The 17,765-nt window shown below is 57.5% G+C and overlaps 1 protein-coding gene across 7 annotated transcripts in view; it reads right to left on the minus strand.

Moving 5' to 3' along the window:
- LOC134338112 (tubulin polyglutamylase ttll6-like) overlaps positions 1 to 14,193 on the minus strand; it is a 99,386-nt gene extending 85,193 nt beyond the window's left edge. For 6 of the 7 annotated variants that reach the window (XR_010016145.1, XR_010016144.1, XR_010016143.1 and 3 more), the window contains exon 1: positions 12,133 to 12,605. Coding sequence is in view for 3 of the 7 variants with exons in the window: in XM_063033661.1 (XP_062889731.1) it covers positions 12,133 to 12,320 (188 nt within the window). In the remaining 4 variants the exon portion in view is untranslated. Of the gene's footprint in view, positions 1 to 12,132; positions 12,606 to 13,615 lie in introns of those variants that run through there. The other variant, XM_063033662.1, reaches the window with a different exon arrangement.
- Between the last annotated feature and the right edge of the window lie 3,572 nt (positions 14,194 to 17,765).

Genomic DNA, 17,765 nt, shown 5'->3' on the forward strand with positions numbered 1-17,765 from the left:
AGGGATATAAAGAGGGAGGGAGAGGTGGGAGAGGGGAGGGGGAGGGGAGAAGGGGGCGAGTGAGTGGGGGATGGAGGGAGAGGGGGAGAGAGAGGTACTAGGGAGGGGAGGGCGGAGGGAAAAGAGAGAGTGAGAGGGAGCGAGGGAGGAGAAAGGGAGAGGGAGGGAGGAGAAAGGGAGAGGGGAAAGGATGAAGGGAGAGAAGGGGAGAGAGAGATACAGAGGAGGGGCGGGAGGGAGATGAAGCGAGGGAGAGGGATATAAAGAGGGAGGGAGAGGTGGGAGAGGGGGAGGGGAAGGGGAGAGGGGGAGGGGAGAGAGGGGAGAGAGAGGGAGGGGAGGGGAGGGAGAAGAGAGGGGGAGGGGAGAGAGGGGGAGGGGAGAGAGGGGGAGGGGAGAGAGGGGAGGGGGGAGAGGGGAGAGGGGAGGGGAGAAGGGGAGGGGAGAAGGGGAGGGGAGAAGGGGATGGAGGGAGAGAGGGGGAGAGAGAGGTACTAGGGAGGGGAGGGCGGAGGGAAAAGAGAGAGTGAGAGGGAGCGAGGGAGGAGAAAGGGAGAGGGAGGGAGGAGAAAGGATGGAGGGAGAGAGGGGAGAGAGAGATACAGAGGAGGGGCGGGAGGGAGAGGAAGCGAGGGAGAGGGATATAAAGAGGGAGGGAGAGGTGGGAGAGGGGGAGGGGAGAGAGGGGGAGGGGAGAGAGGGGGAGGGGGGAGAGAGGGGAGGGGAGAGAGGGGAGGGGAGAAGTGGGTGAGAGGTGGCGAGTGAGTGGGGGATAGAGGAAGGGAGAGAGGGGGAGAGAGAGATACAGAGGAGGGGCGGGAGGGAGAGGAAGCGAGGGAGAGGGATATAAAGAGGGAGGGAGAGGTGGCGAGTGAGTGCGGGATGGAGGAAGGGAGAGAGAGAGGTACTAGGGAAGGGAGGGGTGAGAAGGGGAAAGAAGGGGTGAGAAGAGAGGGGGTGAGAAGGGGAGGGGAGAGAGGGGCAAGAAGGGGAGGGAAGGGAGGGGGTGAGAAGGGGAGGGAAGAGAGCGGGTGAGAGAGGTGGCGAGGCAGAGGGAGAAGGATGGATGGAGAGAGGGAGAGAGGGAGTGGAGAGGGCGACAGGGAGGGAGAGGGAGAGGGGTAGGGGAGAGGTGTGCAGAGAGGGGTGAAAGAGGTGGCGAGTGAGTGGGAGAAGGAGGGAGGGACTGAGTGGGAGAGAGAGATTCAGGGGAGGGGAGGGGCAGGGTGAGAGTGACAGGGAGGGAGAGAGAACGGGAAACGGAGGGAGGGAGGGAGAGGGGAGGGGGACGGAGAGATGGGAAAGGATGGAGAGAGAGGGGGAGAGAGAGATACAGAGGGGAGAGGGGGGAGAGGGGGAGGGATAATATGATGGGACGGAGATGGACGGAGCGAGAGATGGGGGAGTGAGCAAGGGGGAGAGGACGATCGGGGGAGGGAGAGGGGGAGAGAGCGGTGTCGAGAGAGTGGGTGGGGGATAGAGGGAGGGAAAGGGAGGGAAAGGGAGAGGGGAGAGGGGGGAGGGGGGGAGAGGGGGAGGGGGAGGGGGAGAGGGAGGGGGAGAGGGAGGGGAGAGGGGGGGGAGAGGGGGGGAGAGGAGGGGGAGAGGAGGGGGAGAGGGAGGGGAGAGGAGGGGGAGAGGAGGGGGAGAGGAGGGGGAGAGGGAGAGAGGGAGGGAGGGAGTGGGAGAGAGGTAGGGAGGGAGAAAGTGGGAGAGGGAGGGAATGGAAAGGGAGAGGGGTAGGGGGAGGGGAGAGGAGGTGAGAAAGGGGAGGGTGAGAGGAGAGTGGTGAGGGGGGTGAGCGAGGTGGCTAGTGAGTGGGAGAAGGAGGGGAGGGAGAGAGGGAGACAGAGATATAGAGGAGAGGAGGGGGCAGGAAAGAGAGAGAGATAGAGGGAGGGGAGGGGGAGGGGAGAGGGGGAGGGGAGGGGGAGGGGAGGGGGGAGGGGAGGGGAGGGGGAGGGGAGGAGGGGAGGGAGGAAGTGGGAGAGAGGGAGGGAGGGGGAAAGGGAGAGGGGTAGGGGGAGGGGAGAGGGGGAGAGGAGAGTGGTGAGGGGGGTGAGAGAGGTGGCTAGTGAGTGGGAGAAGGAGGGGAGGGAGAGAGCGAGACAGAGATACAGAGGAGAGGATGGGGCGGGAAAGAGAGGGGGAGGGGAAGAAGGAGGAGGGAGAGAGGAGGGGGGAGGGAGGGGGAGAGGGGGAGGGAGAGGGGGAGGGAGAGGGAGGAGGGAGAGGGAGATGGGGAGGGAGAGGGGGAGGGAGAGGGGGAGGGAGAGGGGGGAGGGGGAGGGGGGAGGGAGAGGGGAGGGAGAGGGGAGGGAGAGGGGATGGAGAGTGGGAGAGAGGGAGGAAGGGAGGAAGAGAGGGAGGGAGGAAGAGAGGGAGAGGGGGAGGGGGAGGGGGAGGGGAGAAGGGGTGAGAAAGGGGAGGGCGAGAGGAGAGTGGTGAGGGCGGTGAGAGAGGTGGCTAGTGAGTGGGAGAAGGAGGGGAGGGAGGGAGGGGGAGAGAGATACAGAGGAGGGGAGGAAGAGGGAAAGAGAGTTAGGGAGGAAGAGGGGAGAGGGAGGGAGGGGGAAGAGGAAGGGGGAGAGAGGGAGGGAGGAAGGGGGAGAGAGAGGGAGGGAGGAAGTGGGGAAGAGGGGGAGGGGGAAGAGGGGGGGGAAGAGGGGGATGGGGGAAGGAAGTCGGAGAGAGGGAGGGAGGGAGAAAGTGGGAGAGAGGGAGGGAGGGAGGAACTGGGAGAAAGGGAGGGAGGGAGGAAGTGGTAGAGAGGGAGAGAGGGGGGAAGTGGGAGAGAGGGAGGGAGGGGAGAGAGGGAGGGGGGAAACGGAGAGCGGTAGGGGAGGGGAGAGGGGGTGAGAAAGGGGAGGGGGAGAGGAGAGTGGTGAGGGGGTGAGAGAGGTGGCTAGTGAGTGGGAGAAGGAGGGCAGGGAGAGAGGGGGAGACAGAGATACAGAGTAGAGGAGGGAGGGCGGAGAGGGAGGGCTAGAGGGGTAGGGGAAGAGGGGGAGAGGAAGAGGGGGAGGGGAAGAGGGGGAGGGGAGAGGAAGGGGGGAGGAAGAGGGGAGGAGGAAGGGAGGGGGAGGAGGAAGGGAGGGGGAGGAGGAAGGGAGAGGGAGGAAGAAGGGAGAGGGAGAGGGTGGAGGGGAAGGGGAGGGGAGCGAAAGGGGGGGGAGGGAGGGAAAGAGGGAGGGGGGAGGAAGTGGGAGAGAGGGAGAGAGGGAGGGAGGGAGGGAGGGAGAGGGGGAGGAAGGGGGAGGAAGGGAGAAAGGGAGAAAGGGAGAAAGGGAGAAAGGGAGAAAGGGAGAAAGGGAGAAAGGGAGAAAGGGAGAAAGGGAGAAAGGGAGAAAGGGAGAAAGGGAGAAAGGGAGAAAGGGAGAAAGGGAGAAAGGGAGAAAGGGAGGGAGGGAGAAAGGGAGGGAGGGAGAAAGGGAGAAAGGGAGAAAGGGAGAAAGGGAGAAAGGGAGAAAGGGAGAAAGGGAGGGAGGAAGAGAGGGAGGGAGGAAAGGGAGGAAGGGAGGGAGGGAGAAAGAGGGAGGGAAGGGGAAGGGAGAGGGGAGAGGGAGTGAGAAAGGGGAGGGGGAGAGGAGAGTGGTGAGGGGGTGAGAGAGGTGGTGAGTGAGTGGGACAAGGAGGGGAGGGAGAGAGGGGGAGAGAGATACAGAGGAGGGGAGGAAGAGGGAAAGAGAGTTAGGGAGGAAGAGGTGAGAGGGAGGGAGGAAGAGAGGGGGGAGGGAGGAAGAGGGGGGAGGGAGGAAGAGGGGGGAGGGAGGGAGGGAGGGAGGGGGAATGGGAGAGAGGGAGGGGGGAAATGGAGAAGGGGTGAGAAAGGGGAGGGTGGCAGAGGAGAGTGGTGAGGGGGTGAGAGAGGTGGCTAGTGAGTGGGAGAAGGAGGGCAGGGAGAGGGGGGAGACAGAGTTACAGAGGAGGAGAGGAAGGGGGGAAGGGGGGAGGAAGGGGGGAGAGGGGGAGGGGAGAGGAAGAGGGGAAGGAGGGAGAGGGGGAGGAAGAGGGGGAGAGGAAGAGGGGAGGGGGAGGGAGGGGGGAGGAAGGGGGGAGCAAGAGGGGGAGGAAGAGGCGAGGGGGAGGGAGAGGGGAGGGGGGAGGGAGTGGGAGGGAGGAAGAGAGGGAGGGAGGAAGAGAGAGGGGAGGGGGAAGGGAGAGGGGAGGGGGAAGGGGAGGGGGAGAGGAGAGTGGTGAGGGGGTGAGAGAGGTGGCTAGTGAGTGGGAGAAGGAGGACAGGGAGAGAGGGGGAGACAGATACAGAGTAGAGGAGGGAGAGGGGAGAGGGGGAGAGGAAGTGGGGGAGGGGAGAGGATGAGGGGGAGGGGGAGGAAGAGGGAGAGGGGGAGGGGGAGGAAGAGGGAGAGGGGGAGGGGGAGGAAGAGGGAGAGGGAGAGGGGGAGGGGAAAGGGAGAGAGGGAGAAAGTGGGAGAGAGGGAGGGAGGAAGTGGGAGAGAGGCAGGGAGGGGGCAAGAGGGCGGGGGGGAGAGGGGATGAGAAAGGGGAGGGGGAGAAGAGAGTGGTGAGTGGGTGAGAGAGGTGGCTAGTGAGTGGGAGAAGGAGGGGTGGGAGAGAGATACAGAGGAGGGGAGGGGGAGGGAAAGAGAGAGAATTAGAGGGAGGAAGAGGGGGAGGGGAAGAGGGGAAGGGGACGAGGAAGAGGGGAGGGGGGAGGAAGAGGGGAGGGGGGAGGAAGTGATGGAGAGGGGGACGGGGGAGGAAGAGGGGGAGGGGGAGGAAGAGGGGAGGGGGAGGAAGAGGGGAGAGGGGAGGGAAGAGGGGAGGGGGAGGAAGAGGGGAGGGGGAGGAAGAGGGGAGGGGGGAGGAAGAGGGAGAAAGTGGGAGAGAGGGAGAGAGGAAGGAAGGTGGAGGAAGGTAGGAAGGGGAGGGAGGGAGGAAGAGTGTGGGGTAGGGGAGGGGAGTGGGGTAGGGGGAGGGGAGAGGGGGTGAGAAAGGGGAGGGCGAGAGGAGAGTGGTGAGGGGCGTGAGAGAGGTGGTGAGTGAGTGGGAGAAGGAGGGGATGGAGAGAGGGGGAGAGAGATACAGAGGAGGGGAGGGGGAGGGAAAGAGAGTTAGAGGGAGGAAGAGGGGTGAGGGAGGGAGGGGGAAGAGGAAGGGGGAGAGAAGGAGGGGGAGGGAAGAACAGAGGAAGGGGAGAGAGAGGGAGGGAGTGAGGGAGAGGGGGACGAGGAGGAAGAGGGGGAGAGGTGAGGAAGGGGGAGAGGGGAGGGAGGGGAGAGAGAGAGGGAGGGGAGAGAGAGAGGGAGGGGAGAGAGAGAGGGAGGGGAGAGAGAGAGGGAGGGGAGAGAGAGGGGGGGAAACGGAGAGCGGTAGGGGGAGGGGAGAGGGGTGAGAAAGGGGAGGGGGAGAGGAGAGTGGTGAGGGGGTGAGAGAGGTGGCTAGTGAGTGGGAGAAGGAGGGCAGGGAGAGAGGGGGAGACAGAGATACAGAGTAGAGGAGGGAGGGCGGAGAGGGAGGGCTAGAGGGGGGGGAAGAGGGGGAGGGGGAAGAGGGGGAGGGGGAAGAGGGGGAGGGGGAAGAGGGGAGGGGGAAGAGGGGAGGGGGAAGAGGGGAGGGGGAAGAGGGGAGGGGGAAGAGGGGAGGGGGAAGAGGGGGATGGGGGAAGGAAGTCGGAGAGAGGGAGGGAGGGAGAAAGTGGGAGAGAGGGAGGGAGGGAGGAACTGGGAGAAAGGGAGGGAGGGAGGAAGTGGTAGAGAGGGAGAGAGGGGGGAAGTGGGAGAGAGAGAGGGAGGGGAGAGAGAGAGGGGGGAAACGGAGAGCGGTAGGGGGAGGGGAGAGGGGGTGAGAAAGGGGAGGGGGAGAGGAGAGTGGTGAGGGGGTGAGAGAGGTGGCTAGTGAGGGGGAGACAGAGATACAGAGTAGAGGAGGGAGGGCTAGAGGGGTAGGGGAAGAGGGGGAGAGGAAGAGGGGGAGAGGAAGGGGGGAGGGGGAGAGGAAGGGGGGAGGAAGAGGGGAGGAAGAGGGGAGGGGGAGGAGGAAGGGAGGGGGAGGAGGAAGGGAGGGGGAGGAGGAAGGGAGGGGGAGGAGGAAGGGAGAGGGAGGAAGAAGGGAGAGGGGGAGGGGGAGGGAAAGAGGGAGGGAAAGAGGGAGGGGGAGGAAGTGGGAGAGAGGGAGAGAGGAAGAGAGGGAGGAAGTGGGAGAGAGGGAGGGAGGGAGAGGGGAGGAAGGGGGAGGAAGGGGGAGGAAGGGAGAAAGGGAGAAAGGGAGAAAGGGAGAAAGGGAGAAAGGGAGAAAGGGAGAAAGGGAGAAAGGGAGAAAGGGAGAAAGGGAGAAAGGGAGAAAGGGAGAAAGAGAGGGAGGGAGAAAGGGAGAAAGGGAGAAAGGGAGAAAGGGAGAAAGGGAGAAAGGGAGAAAGGGAGAAAGGGAGGGAGGAAGAGAGGGAGGGAGGGGGAAAGGGAGAGGGGGAGGGGAAGGGAGAGAGGTAGCGGAAGGGAGAGAGGTAGGGGGAGGGACGTGGGGGGGAGAAAGGGAGAAAGGGAGAAAGGGAGAAAGGGAGAAAGGGAGAAAGGGAGGGAGGAAGAGAGGGAGGGAGGGAGAGAGGGAGAGAGGGAGAGAGGGAGAGAGGGAGAGAGGGAGAAAGGGAGAAAGGGAGAAAGGGAGAAAGGGAGAAAGGGAGAAAGGGAGAAAGGGAGGGAGGAAGAGAGGGAGGGAGGGAGAAAGGGAGAGGGAGGGAGGGAGGAAGATGGAGGGAGGAGGAAAGGGAGAGGGGGAAAGGGAGAGGGGTGGGGGAAGGGAGAGAGGTAGGGGGAAGGGAGAGGGGGTGAGAAAGGGGAGGGCGAGAGGAGAGTGGTGAGGAGGGTGATAGAGGTGGTGAGTGAGTGGGAGAAGGAGGGGAGGGAGAGAGGGGGAGAGAGATACAGAGGAGGGGAGGGGGAGGGAAAGAGAGAGAGTTAGAGGGAGGAAGAGGGGAGAGGGAGGGAGGGGGAAGAGGAAGGGGGAGAGAAGGAGGGGGAGGGAAGAAGAGAGGAAGGGGGAGAGAGAAGGAGGGAGTGAGGGAGAGGGGGAGAGGGGAGGGAGGGGGTGAGGAAGAGGGGGAGAGGGAGGGAGGGGGTGAGGAAGAGGGGGAGAGGGAGGAGGTGGGAGAGAGGGAGGGAGGGAGGAAGTGGGAGAGAGGGAGGGAGGGAGGAAGTGGGAGAGAGGGAGGGAGGGAGGGGGAGAGAGGGAGGGAGGGGGCAAGAGGGCGGGAGGGCAGAGGGGATGAGAAAGGGGAGGGGGAGAAGAGAGTGGTGAGGGGGTGAGAGAGGTGGCTAGTGAGTGGGAGAAGGAGGGGAGGGAGAGGGGGAGGGGGGAGAGGGGGGGAGAGAGGGGGAGAGGGGGGAGGAAGGGGGGGAGGAAGAGGGGGGAGGAAGGGGGAGGAGGAAGGGGAGGGAGGAAGGGGGGGAGGAAGGGGGGGAGGAAGGGGGGAGGAAGGGGGGGAGGAAGGGGGGGAGGAAGGGGGGAGGAAGGGGGGGAGGAAGGGGGGGAGGAAGGGGGGGAGGAAGGGGGGGAGGAAGGGGGGGAGGAAGGGGGGGAGGAAGGGGGGGAGAGGAAGGGGGGGAGGAAGTGGGAGAGAGGGAGGGAGGAAGGGAGAGGGAGGGAGGAAGGGAGGAAAGAAGGAAGGGGGAGGGAGGGAGGAAGAGAGAGAGGGAGGGGGAAAGGGAGAGGGGGAGGGGAAGGGAGAGGGGGGGGAAGGGAGAGGGGGAGGGGAAGGGAGAGAGGGAGCGGAAGGGAGAGAGGTAGGGGGAGGGTCGTGAGGGTGAGAAAGGGGAGGGCGAGAGGAGAGTGGTGAGGGGGGTGATAGAGGTGGTGAGTGAGTGGGAGAAGGAGGGGTGGGAGAGAGATACAGAGGAGGGGAGGGGGAGGGAAAGAGAGAGAGTTAGAGGGAGGAGGGGAGGGGGAAGAGGGGGAGGGGACGAGGAAGAGGGGAGGGGGAGGAAGAGGGGAGGGGGAGGAAGAGGGGAGGGGGAGGAAGAGGGGAGGGGGAGGAAGAGGGGAGGGGGAGGAAGAGGGGAGGGGGAGGAAGAGGGGAGGGGGAGGAAGAGGGAGAAAGTGGGAGAGAGGGAGAGAGGAAGGAAGGTGGAGGAAGGTAGGAAGGGGAGGGAGGGAGGAAGAGTGTGGGGTAGGGGAGGGGAGTGGGGTAGGGGAGTAGGGGTGAGAAAGGGGAGGGCGAGAGGAGAGTGGTGAGGGGCGTGAGAGAGGTGGTGAGTGAGTGGGAGAAGGGGGAGGGAGAGAGATACAGAGGAGGGGAGGGGGAGGGAAAGAGAGAGAGTTAGACGAAGAGGGGAGAGGGAGGGAGGGGGAAGAGGAAGGGGGAGAGAGGGAGGGGGAGGGAAGAAGAGAGGAAGGGGAGAGAGAGGGAGGAAGTGATGGAGAGGGGGACGGGGGAGGAAGAGGAAGAGGGGGACGGGGGAGGAAGAGGAAGAGGGGGACGGGGAGGAAGAGGAAGAGGGGGACGGGGAGGAAGAGGAAGAGGGGGACGGGGAGGAAGAGGAAGAGGGGGACGGGGAGGAAGAGGAGGAGGGCAGGAGGAAGAGGGGAGAGGGGGAGGAAGAGGGGAGAGGGGGAGGAAGAGGGGAGAGGGGGAGGAAGAGGGGAGAGGGGGAGGGGGGGAGGGAGGGAGAGAGGAAGGAAGGTGGAGGAAGGGAGGAAGGGAGGAAGAGTGAGGGAGGGAGGGAGGAAGAGTGAGGGACGGGGAAAGGGAGAGGGGTAGGGGAGGGGAGAGGGGGTGAGAAAGGGGAGGGCGAGAGGAGACTGGTGAGGGGGGTGAGAGAGGTGGTGAGTGAGTGGGAGAAGGAGGGGAGGGAGAGGGGGAGAGAGATACAGAGGAGGGGAGGGAAAGAGAGTTAGACGGAGAAAGAGGGGAGAGGGAGGGAGGGGGAAGAGGAAGGGGGAGAGAGGGAGGGGGAGGGAAGAAGAGAGGAAGGGGAGAGAGAGGGAGGAAGTGATGGAGAGGGGGACGGGGAGGAAGAGGAGGAGGGCGGAGGAAGAGGGGGAGGGGGGAGGTAGAGGGGGAGGGGGAGGGGGAGTGGTGAGGGGGTGAGAGAGGTGGCTAGTCAGTGGGAGAAGGAGGGCAGGGAGAGAGGGGGAAACAGAGATACAGAGTAGAGGATGGAGGGGGGATAGGGAGGGAGGGGGAAAAGGGGCATAGAGGGGGGGAAGAGGGGAGAGAGGGAGGGAGGAAGTGGGAGAGAAGGAGGAAGGGAGAGTGAGGAGTGAGAAAGGGAGGAGGGGAGGAAGGGAGGAGGGGAGGAGGGAGGAGGGAGGAGGGAGGAGGGAGGAGGGAGGAAGGGAGGAAGGGAGGGAGGGAGGAAGGGAGGAAGGGAGGGAGGGAGGAAGGGGGGAGGGAGGGAGGAAGGGGGAGGGAGGGAGGAAGGGAGAGGGAGGGAGGGAGGAAGATGGAGGGAGGGAGGAAGATGGAGGGAGGAGGAAAGGGAGAGGGGGAAAGGGAGAGGGGTGGGGGAAGGGAGAGAGGTAGGGGGAGGGGAGAGGGGGTGAGAAAGGGGAGGGCGAGAGGAGAGTGGTGAGGGGGGTGAGAGAGGTGCTGAGTGAGTGGGAGAAGGAGGGGAGGGAGAGAGGGGGAGAGAGATACAGAGGAGGGGAGGGGGAGGGAAAGAGAGAGAGTTAGAGGGAGGAAGAGGGGAGAGGGAGGGAGGGGGAAGAGGAGGGGGAGGGAGGGGGAGGGAGGAAGAGAGGAAGGGGGAGAGGGAGGAAGGGGGAGAGGGAGGGAGGGAGAGAGGAAGGGAGAGAAGGAAGGGAGAGAGGGAGGAAGGGAGAGAGGGAGGAAGGGAGAGAGGGAGGAAGAGAGAGAGGGAGGGAGGGAGGGAGGAAGAGAGGAAGGGAGGGAGGAAGAGAGGAAGAGAGGGAGGGAGGGAGGGAGGAAAATGGAGAGGGGTAGGGGCAGGGGAGAGGAGGTGAGAAGGGGGAGGGGAGAAGGAGATGAGAGTGGTGAGGGGGTTGAGAGAGGCGGCGAGTAAGTGGGAGAAGGAGGGGAGGGAGAGAGGGAGAGAGAGATACAGAGGGGGAGGGAAAGAGAGAGTTAATGGGAGGAAGAGAGGAAGAGGGAGGGAGGAAGAGGGAGGGAGGGAGGGAGGGAGAGGGGAGGGGGAGGGGAGAGGGGGTGAGAAAGGGGAGGAGGAGAGGAGAGTGGTGAGGGGGTGAGAGAGGTGGCGAGTGAGTGGGAGAAGGGGGGAGGGAGAGAGGGAGAGAGAGATACAGAGGAGGGGAGAGGGAGGGAAAGAGAGAGTTAGAGGGAGGGAGAGGAGGAGGAGGAAGGGAGGAGAGAGGGAGAGAGAGGGGGGAGAGGGGGAGAGGGAGGGAGAGAGGGAGAGGGGTAGAGGGGGAGAGGGGGAGAGGGGGAGAGGGGGAGAGAGGGAGAGAGGGAGAGAGGGAGAGAGGGAGAGAGGGAGAGAGGGAGAGAGGGAGAGAGAGGGAGGGAAGGGGAGAGAGGGGGAGAGAGGGGGAGAGAGGGGGAGGGAGGGGGAGGGAGAGAGGGGGGAGGGAGAGAGGGGGGAGGGAGAGAGGGGGAAGGGAGAGAGGGGGAAGGGAGAGAGGGGGAAGGGAGAGAGGGGGAAGGGAGAGAGGGGAAGGGAGAGAGGGGAAGGGAGAGGGGTAGGGGAGGGGAGAGGGAGTGAGAAAGGGGAGGGGGAGAGGAGTGTGGAGAGGGGGTGAGAGGTGGTGAGTGAGTGGGAGAAGGAGGGAGGGAGAGGGGGAGAGAGCGATATAGGGGAGGGGAGAGGGAGGGAAAGAGAGAGAGAGTCAGAGGGAGGGAGAGAGAGAAAGGGAGAGGGAGGGAGAGAGAGAGAGATCCGAAAAAAACGACACATGAACACCCACTGGCTAATAACACCCTACAATTTCTATCAACCCAAGCAAACGTCTAGCACGAGACTTTCTCAGCATTTAACATCACAAAGAAGCCATTTTAAATTTAACATACAAAAAAGAAAGATCCCATACACTGGCATTCATAGCAAGAGGATTTGAGTACAGAAGCAGGGAGGTACTACTGCAGTTGTGCAGGGCCTTGGTGAGACCACACTTGGAGTATTGTGTGCAGTTTTGGTCCCTTAATTTGTGGAAAGACATTCTTGCCATAGAGGGAGTACAAAGAAGGTTCACCAGATTGATTCCTAGGATGGCAGGACTTTCATATGATGAAAGACTGGATCGACTAGACTTGTACTCTCTGGAATTTAGAAGATTAAGGGTGGATCTGATTGAAACATATAAAATCCTAAAGGGATTGGACAGGCTAGATGCAGGAAGATTGTTCCCGATGTTGGGGAAGTCCAGAACGAGGGCTCACAGTTTGACGATAAACGGGAAGCCTTTTAGGACCAAGATGAGGAAAAACTTCTTCACACAGAGAGTGGTGAATCTGTGGAATTCTCTGCCACAGGAAACAGCTGATGCCAGTTCACTGGCTATATTTAAGAGGGAGTTCGATATGGGCCCTGTGGTTAAAGGGATCGGGAGTATGGAGAGAAGGCAGGTACAGGGTTCTGAGTTGGATGATCAGCCATGATCGTACTGAATGGCACTGCAGGCTCGAAGGGCCGAATGGCCTACTCCTGCACCTATTTTCTATGTTTCTCTGTATAAGGTAAAGGATTTTACTCCTCATGTATGTGAAGGATGTAAGAAATAAAGTCAATTCTTTATAATTTTTGAATGTTTTTCATATGTTGAGTCCTGACAAACACACCACAGCAAGTTCCTAGTACAGGAAAACGCAATATTTAATGCCTGATCCTTTATTTTCCCTCTCAACCCCAGTCTCCAGCTTTCTCCCCATAACCTCTGAAGCTCTGACCCAACACGGCGGCACCAACCCCGCTTTGGCCTCGTCCGCCATCTTGTGACAGCGCTTTCCACAGACTCGGCGCCCTCTGGCCGAGGAGGGCCCTCCTCAGGCAGCACTGCAGTACATCAGCGAGCCCTTCGGCCCATCTAGTCCATGGTGGAAATGTTTTCCTTCATCTCTGCTCCCAAGGGTCGACCGTCTATTCTGATGCTAAATTTAAGAACTCGACTTGGATGATGAGCGGACCGACCCACAAACGCTACCGGCGACGGACGGACGCACCACCCACCAAATACCAGATTGCCCGCCATTTATTTGGTGGTTACCTCTTCCGCCTCATCGTCTCGGCCCGGGCTTTACGGGCTTGGCAGAGAATCACGGTGTCCGTTCGGGAAGCGTCTTGCAGGGTCTCGCAGCCATCTTCCCCGTGGCTGGCGGTCGCAGCCCCCGAGCTCCCGTCTGGAAGAGCCTCCTTTGAGGAGCCTCGGGCCAGCTCGTTCAGGGAGCGTTTCATTATGCCGGAGGATCAGAGAGAGAGAGAAATCTCCCCGTCAGACCCGAGTTTTCCGATCGATGGAGAAAAGACTGAGAGCCCTGACAGGATCCTGACCAGCCACCCCCGGTCACGCCGACACAACTGGGAACTGATGGCCAGCAGTTTGACAGTTGAGCCCACGGGAGTGGTGGTTGGATGGCGGTCGGTCTAGAAGTGTCGGTGGTTCCTTGCAGCTTACGTTTGAAGTGCAGCCACTATTGTGATGTGGGAACACCGACATCCATCACCCAGGAGATAGAATTTATTTAAAATAAATACTATAAAGAATTAACTTTACAAGTCAACTTATATGAAGAGTACTGTGCAAATGTCTTAGGCATATATAGTGTCCAAGACGTCTGAAGTGTACTGTGGTCATTTTATGTATTACACGGTACTGCTGCCACAAAAAAAAAACAAATTTCATGACATGTGGGAGTGATGATAAAGCTGATTCTGATACGGGTGTCTACTGTGGACTGAGAGTGGGAAGGGGGGCAGGGAGAGGGGAATCATGATTGGGGAGAGGGGAGGGAGTGGGAAACACCAGAGGGACATTCTGTAATGAGCAATAAACCAATTGTTTGGGATCAAATGGCCAGTGGCGGAGCCGGGGATTTTTTCTTGCTGGTGCTACGGAGGGGCAAAATGATTCAGTGATGGTGCTGAGGGATGCACTGTTTGGTGACATGTATTCGCAAGGCCAGACGCCTGGCGTTAAAAAGTCAGTTTCAAGCATTATGTGCCGACTACAAATGCCTCCGTTGATCCACAAGCAACAGCAATTGATAGATCTAATATAGAAGTGAACTGTTACAGTGTCAACGGCATCGGAGACAACCTGGGCCACACGGAGCATCAACAAAAACGAACAGAGCATCCGAGCAACAGCGGACAAGGTGAATCACGCACCGATCCCGCAATCAGTGTCAAATGCGTGTTTTTCAACTTAAAAACACACCAACCCACTGCTATTCGCATGACATAGACAGCAATGCCAAAAGATACACCGTTATTAAAGTCAAATAAGGCAAACAACAGATGCAAGGCTTTACCAGGCGTACTCTGACCATGCAATTCGGCTATTGAATTTAAACAAAAATCAACAGAATCACCGCTTGGAAGTCTAAACAAAACCAGTAGGCTTAACAGCAGTAAATGTAATATTTTAGTATTTGCAGGAAACATAAGGACTATGGGGATCCACCACAAAATAATAACAATAATCAGCATTAGTCTTGGCCCAAATTTTTAAAAAAATCAACTGCACTCACCATTAATGTTTTCAGGGAAGCACAATCCGCCTGTTGTTGTGATCAATGATTTTCTGGATGTCAAGTGCCTGGTCCTCCGGCTGTTCGTGGCCAACAGAGCCAAGTTGCTGTTCCGAGCATCGGCACTGCTATTCCTGAAGTAGTTTTTGACGCGTCTGAGGCGAGAGAAACTCCGTTCGCATGAGGACCTACACTGACCCAGACACGGCCGGGCGAGTGTCTGTTCAATGCTTTTAACAAGCGACTCTGCGTCCAACCCTTCTGCTGGAGTGAAGTGCAAGAATTCTTCAAGCACTGTTTCGTTATTCAAATCCCGCACCACCACTGATATCTGCTCCTTTTTACTCAAGTCCTTACTTTCCTCCACCATAACGGCAAAATATCCAGCCTCCTTAATTTCTGCACTTATTTGATGTCTGACCATATCTGCCATAATACCCATAATTTCATTTTGGATATCGTGATGGGTGTTTTTTGCATTTCCAGGATTGTCCTCTATTTTTTTAGCTGCAGTCTTATCAAACTTCCCAGCAACAGTGAGCAGCTCAACAAAGTTTCCCCTATTGCCAGATCCATCATTCTCCCGGTGTCCTGGCTGGGCGACGCCTTGGCTCGCAGTATAGCGCAGAGACCCAACCACTGCTCTCGGACCATCTTTGCATGTCCTTTATCAGGCATATTTCCCAATCTGGAACCGTCTTGTTTTCTCAGTCTGAATTCGGCCCGCGCCTCCATCGCAAACTTACATGGTGGGTTTTGAAAGCTGCTGTCGCTTTCCGCCAGTTGCGGTAACCGAGACTCAGAATAAAACTCCTTTGCTGATTACCAGACTGTTGCGAAGGGGACTGGCCGGCGGGGTCCTTCCTCAGGCTGCTGACTCCTTTCTGCATCTCACTTTCAATTCAGACCGGCTCAGGCTGATTCCTCTGGATGAGCCCATTTCTCACGCCCGCCAAAATCCTGCACGTGCCAGGCCCGCGCTCGCGTGGCATCGGTTCGTCTCGCGAGACCACGGGTCTGCGCCTGGATGGAGAGTCAGTGACGTCACCACGATCAGCTGAACTGATCTGAGGACAGCAACGGCGAGACCTTCACAACGAACCAGCAAGCAGAAGTGCAGAGTGCACCTGACAGAGTTTACAACTTTATTGCTGCGTGGGTGCTATGGCAATTGGGGGCGCTGGTTCACTAGATCAACTGGAGAAACAAGCTGTATTCAAAGCTATACAGAGAAAGCAAAGCAGCTGTAGTCAATTTCTTGGTGGGGCTATTGCAATTTCTGCTGGGGCTATAGCCCCAGCTAGCACCACCTTAGCGCCTCCCCTGCAAATGACCTTGCCTGGTGTCTCAGGGCTGGGTGTGTCTGCCCCCGCACTACCCACCGCTCCTGGCACTCCTCTGCCACTTGTTCCACACCCCTCCCGTGGCAGATTTACAAACTTGCTCTCTGCTACACGTTGACAAATGTAGTACATGCAAAAATCTCAGGCACCCAAGCTCTGTGTGTCTAAGACTGATGCACAGTAGGATATATATTTCTCATGGCAATTTATTACTATTGTGTATATTATTATTCTGTACTTTATTATCAGTTAAGTCTGCACACTGATGAGTGTGTTTTTAAATGTTGCTGCTGTAACGAAAGAATTTCCTACTCCGGATCAATTATTATTTATAGTATATTTAATGCATTGCAATGTACTTCTATCACAAAACAACATATTTTACAACATATATCAGTGGTATTAAATCTGGTTCTGATTATGATTGTAAAACAATCACATACCAAGGACTCAAAAGACATTTTTTAATAATGTTGGTAGAAGATTATGCCAGTCATGTTTGTAACTCAAAAATCAATCAAGAGAAAAATATGCGAGAAAACGTGTCTACTTTGTTTTGCTTTTGTGAGGCGCTCACATGTGATGCGGTGGTGTAATAATGTGTGCCATTTGCATAACCCGTAATGGATTATGTAAACAACAAAGAATGCTTAATCAAAAATATATTTACAACATTACTCCAATATTAAATACACTATAATGCCCTGCTGTAAGGGGAGCTGGGATCTCTATTTCTCATATTGTCCAAAAGCCCCACAGCAGGGCGCCACAGGGAAACTAATTCCTTTGCTTGATGAGCATTGAAACCCACAGCCTCCTTAAGTACAATCAATTCTACCATCGAACGATGACACTTTGAAGGGATTGTTCTGGTGCTGTTGCTGCGCTTCTAATCTCCCATGCCATCCCCACTCCTCGACGAGCAGACTGCTGACACCCCACCCACAGTGCAGCCTTTATGGAGTTCAGAAGAACTAAAAGCAAAAGGTGCTGAAAGTACTCCAAATGTTTTGACCAAAGTATCGGGCAGGAGGCACAGGAGCCTTAGGTCCCATCCTGCCAGGTTCAATCACACTATAAGCATCAGGCTGCTGAACCAGTGTGGATAACTTCACCTGCCTCAACACTGAACTGATTCCACAACCTACAGACTCACTTTCAAGGACACTACAACTCATGTTCTCAGTATTACTTCTTTACTTTTTATATTTGCGCAGTATGCCCTCTTTTGCACATTGGTTGTTTGTCAGTCTGTGCTATTTACAGCTTTTCATAAACTCGATGGTATTTCTTTATTTTCCTGTAAATGCCTGCAAGAAAATGAACCTCAAGATAGTGCAAGATATGGCGACAGATAGGTACTTTGATGATAAATTCACTTTGGACTTTGACTTTGACAGAAGTTCCTCAACTAGTGAAATCAGAAACACGGGGATTCTGCAGTTGCTGGAAATCTTGAAGGACACACACAAAATGGCGGATGAATAGTGAAGGGTCTCTGAACAAAACCTATTTACTCACTGCCTGTTACACCGCTGGCGCTGAGAGCAGCATTGACGGTCCTCCATCTCTGTCTGTGTAGAAGGACTCTTCATCACTGCTCCCATAACAATTTTGCTTTACCACTCAGGTTTGTCAGCCCTGAGCTGAACCCCCGCATTTGGGGACTGGTGGACCACTCTTAGTCTGGCCTCTACCCTTTGACCAGTTTGGCATGGGTGACCCCACCAAAAGCCGAAACACAAGCCCTGTCTCCAGACAATGTCGCTCTCCAGGTCATTGAGGCACGCAAGCTGCCAAACCCTATGACAGGGTTGTGGTCCTCTTGGAGGTTGGCCCAAAACCTGGACTGTTTATTCCCCTCCATAGACCCATAGATACTGCCAGACCAGCTGAGTGCCTTAACTGTGTCACCCAGTCAGCTAGATAACCCCGTTATCTCTCATCATAGACGCTGCCTGACCTGCTGATTTCCTCAACTGTGTCGCTCAACTGGCGAGATAACCTCTTTATCTCTCAACATAGATGCTGCCCGACCTGCTGAGTATTTTGAACATTTTATATTTTTTTTATTAGATTTACATATTTTGCTTAGAATAGCTGAAATACAAACTATCTAAAACTTTGACAAACTTCTATCGATGTGTAGTGGAGAGTATATTGATTGGCTGCATCATGGCCTGGTATTGAAACACCAATGCCCTTGAAATAAAAATCCTACAAAAAGTAACAGAGATGGCCCAGTCCATCATGGGTAACACCCTCCCCACTATTGAGCACATCTACATGAAATGCTGTCACAGGAAAGCAGCATCCATCATCAGGGACCCCTCCCCCACCCTTATTGGTACAATCAGGAAGGAGATACAGGAACAGTTATTACCCCTTAACCATCAGGAAGGCGGTACAGGAGCTTCAGGACTCACACCACCAAGTTCAGTAACAGTTATTAACCCTCAGCCATCAGGAAAAAGGTACAGGAGCCCCAGGACCCACACCACCAGGTTCAGGAACATATAATAACCATATAACAAATAGAGCACGGAAACAGGCCATCTGGGCCCTTCTACTCCGTGCCGAACTCTTACTCTTACCCAGTCCCACTGACCTGCACTCAGCCCATAACCCTCCATTCCTTTCCTGTCCATATAGCTGTCCAATTTAACTTTAAATAACAACATCAAACCTCCCTCAACCACTTCTGCTGGAAGCTCGTTCCACACAGCTACCACTCTCTGAGTAAAGAAGTTCCCCCTCATGTTACCCCTAAACTTTTGCCCTTTAAGTCTCAACTCATGTCCTCTTGT

The sequence above is a fragment of the Mobula hypostoma genome, chromosome 26 (assembly GCF_963921235.1).
Source record: "Mobula hypostoma chromosome 26, sMobHyp1.1, whole genome shotgun sequence".
NCBI lineage: Eukaryota > Metazoa > Chordata > Chondrichthyes > Myliobatiformes > Myliobatidae > Mobula > Mobula hypostoma.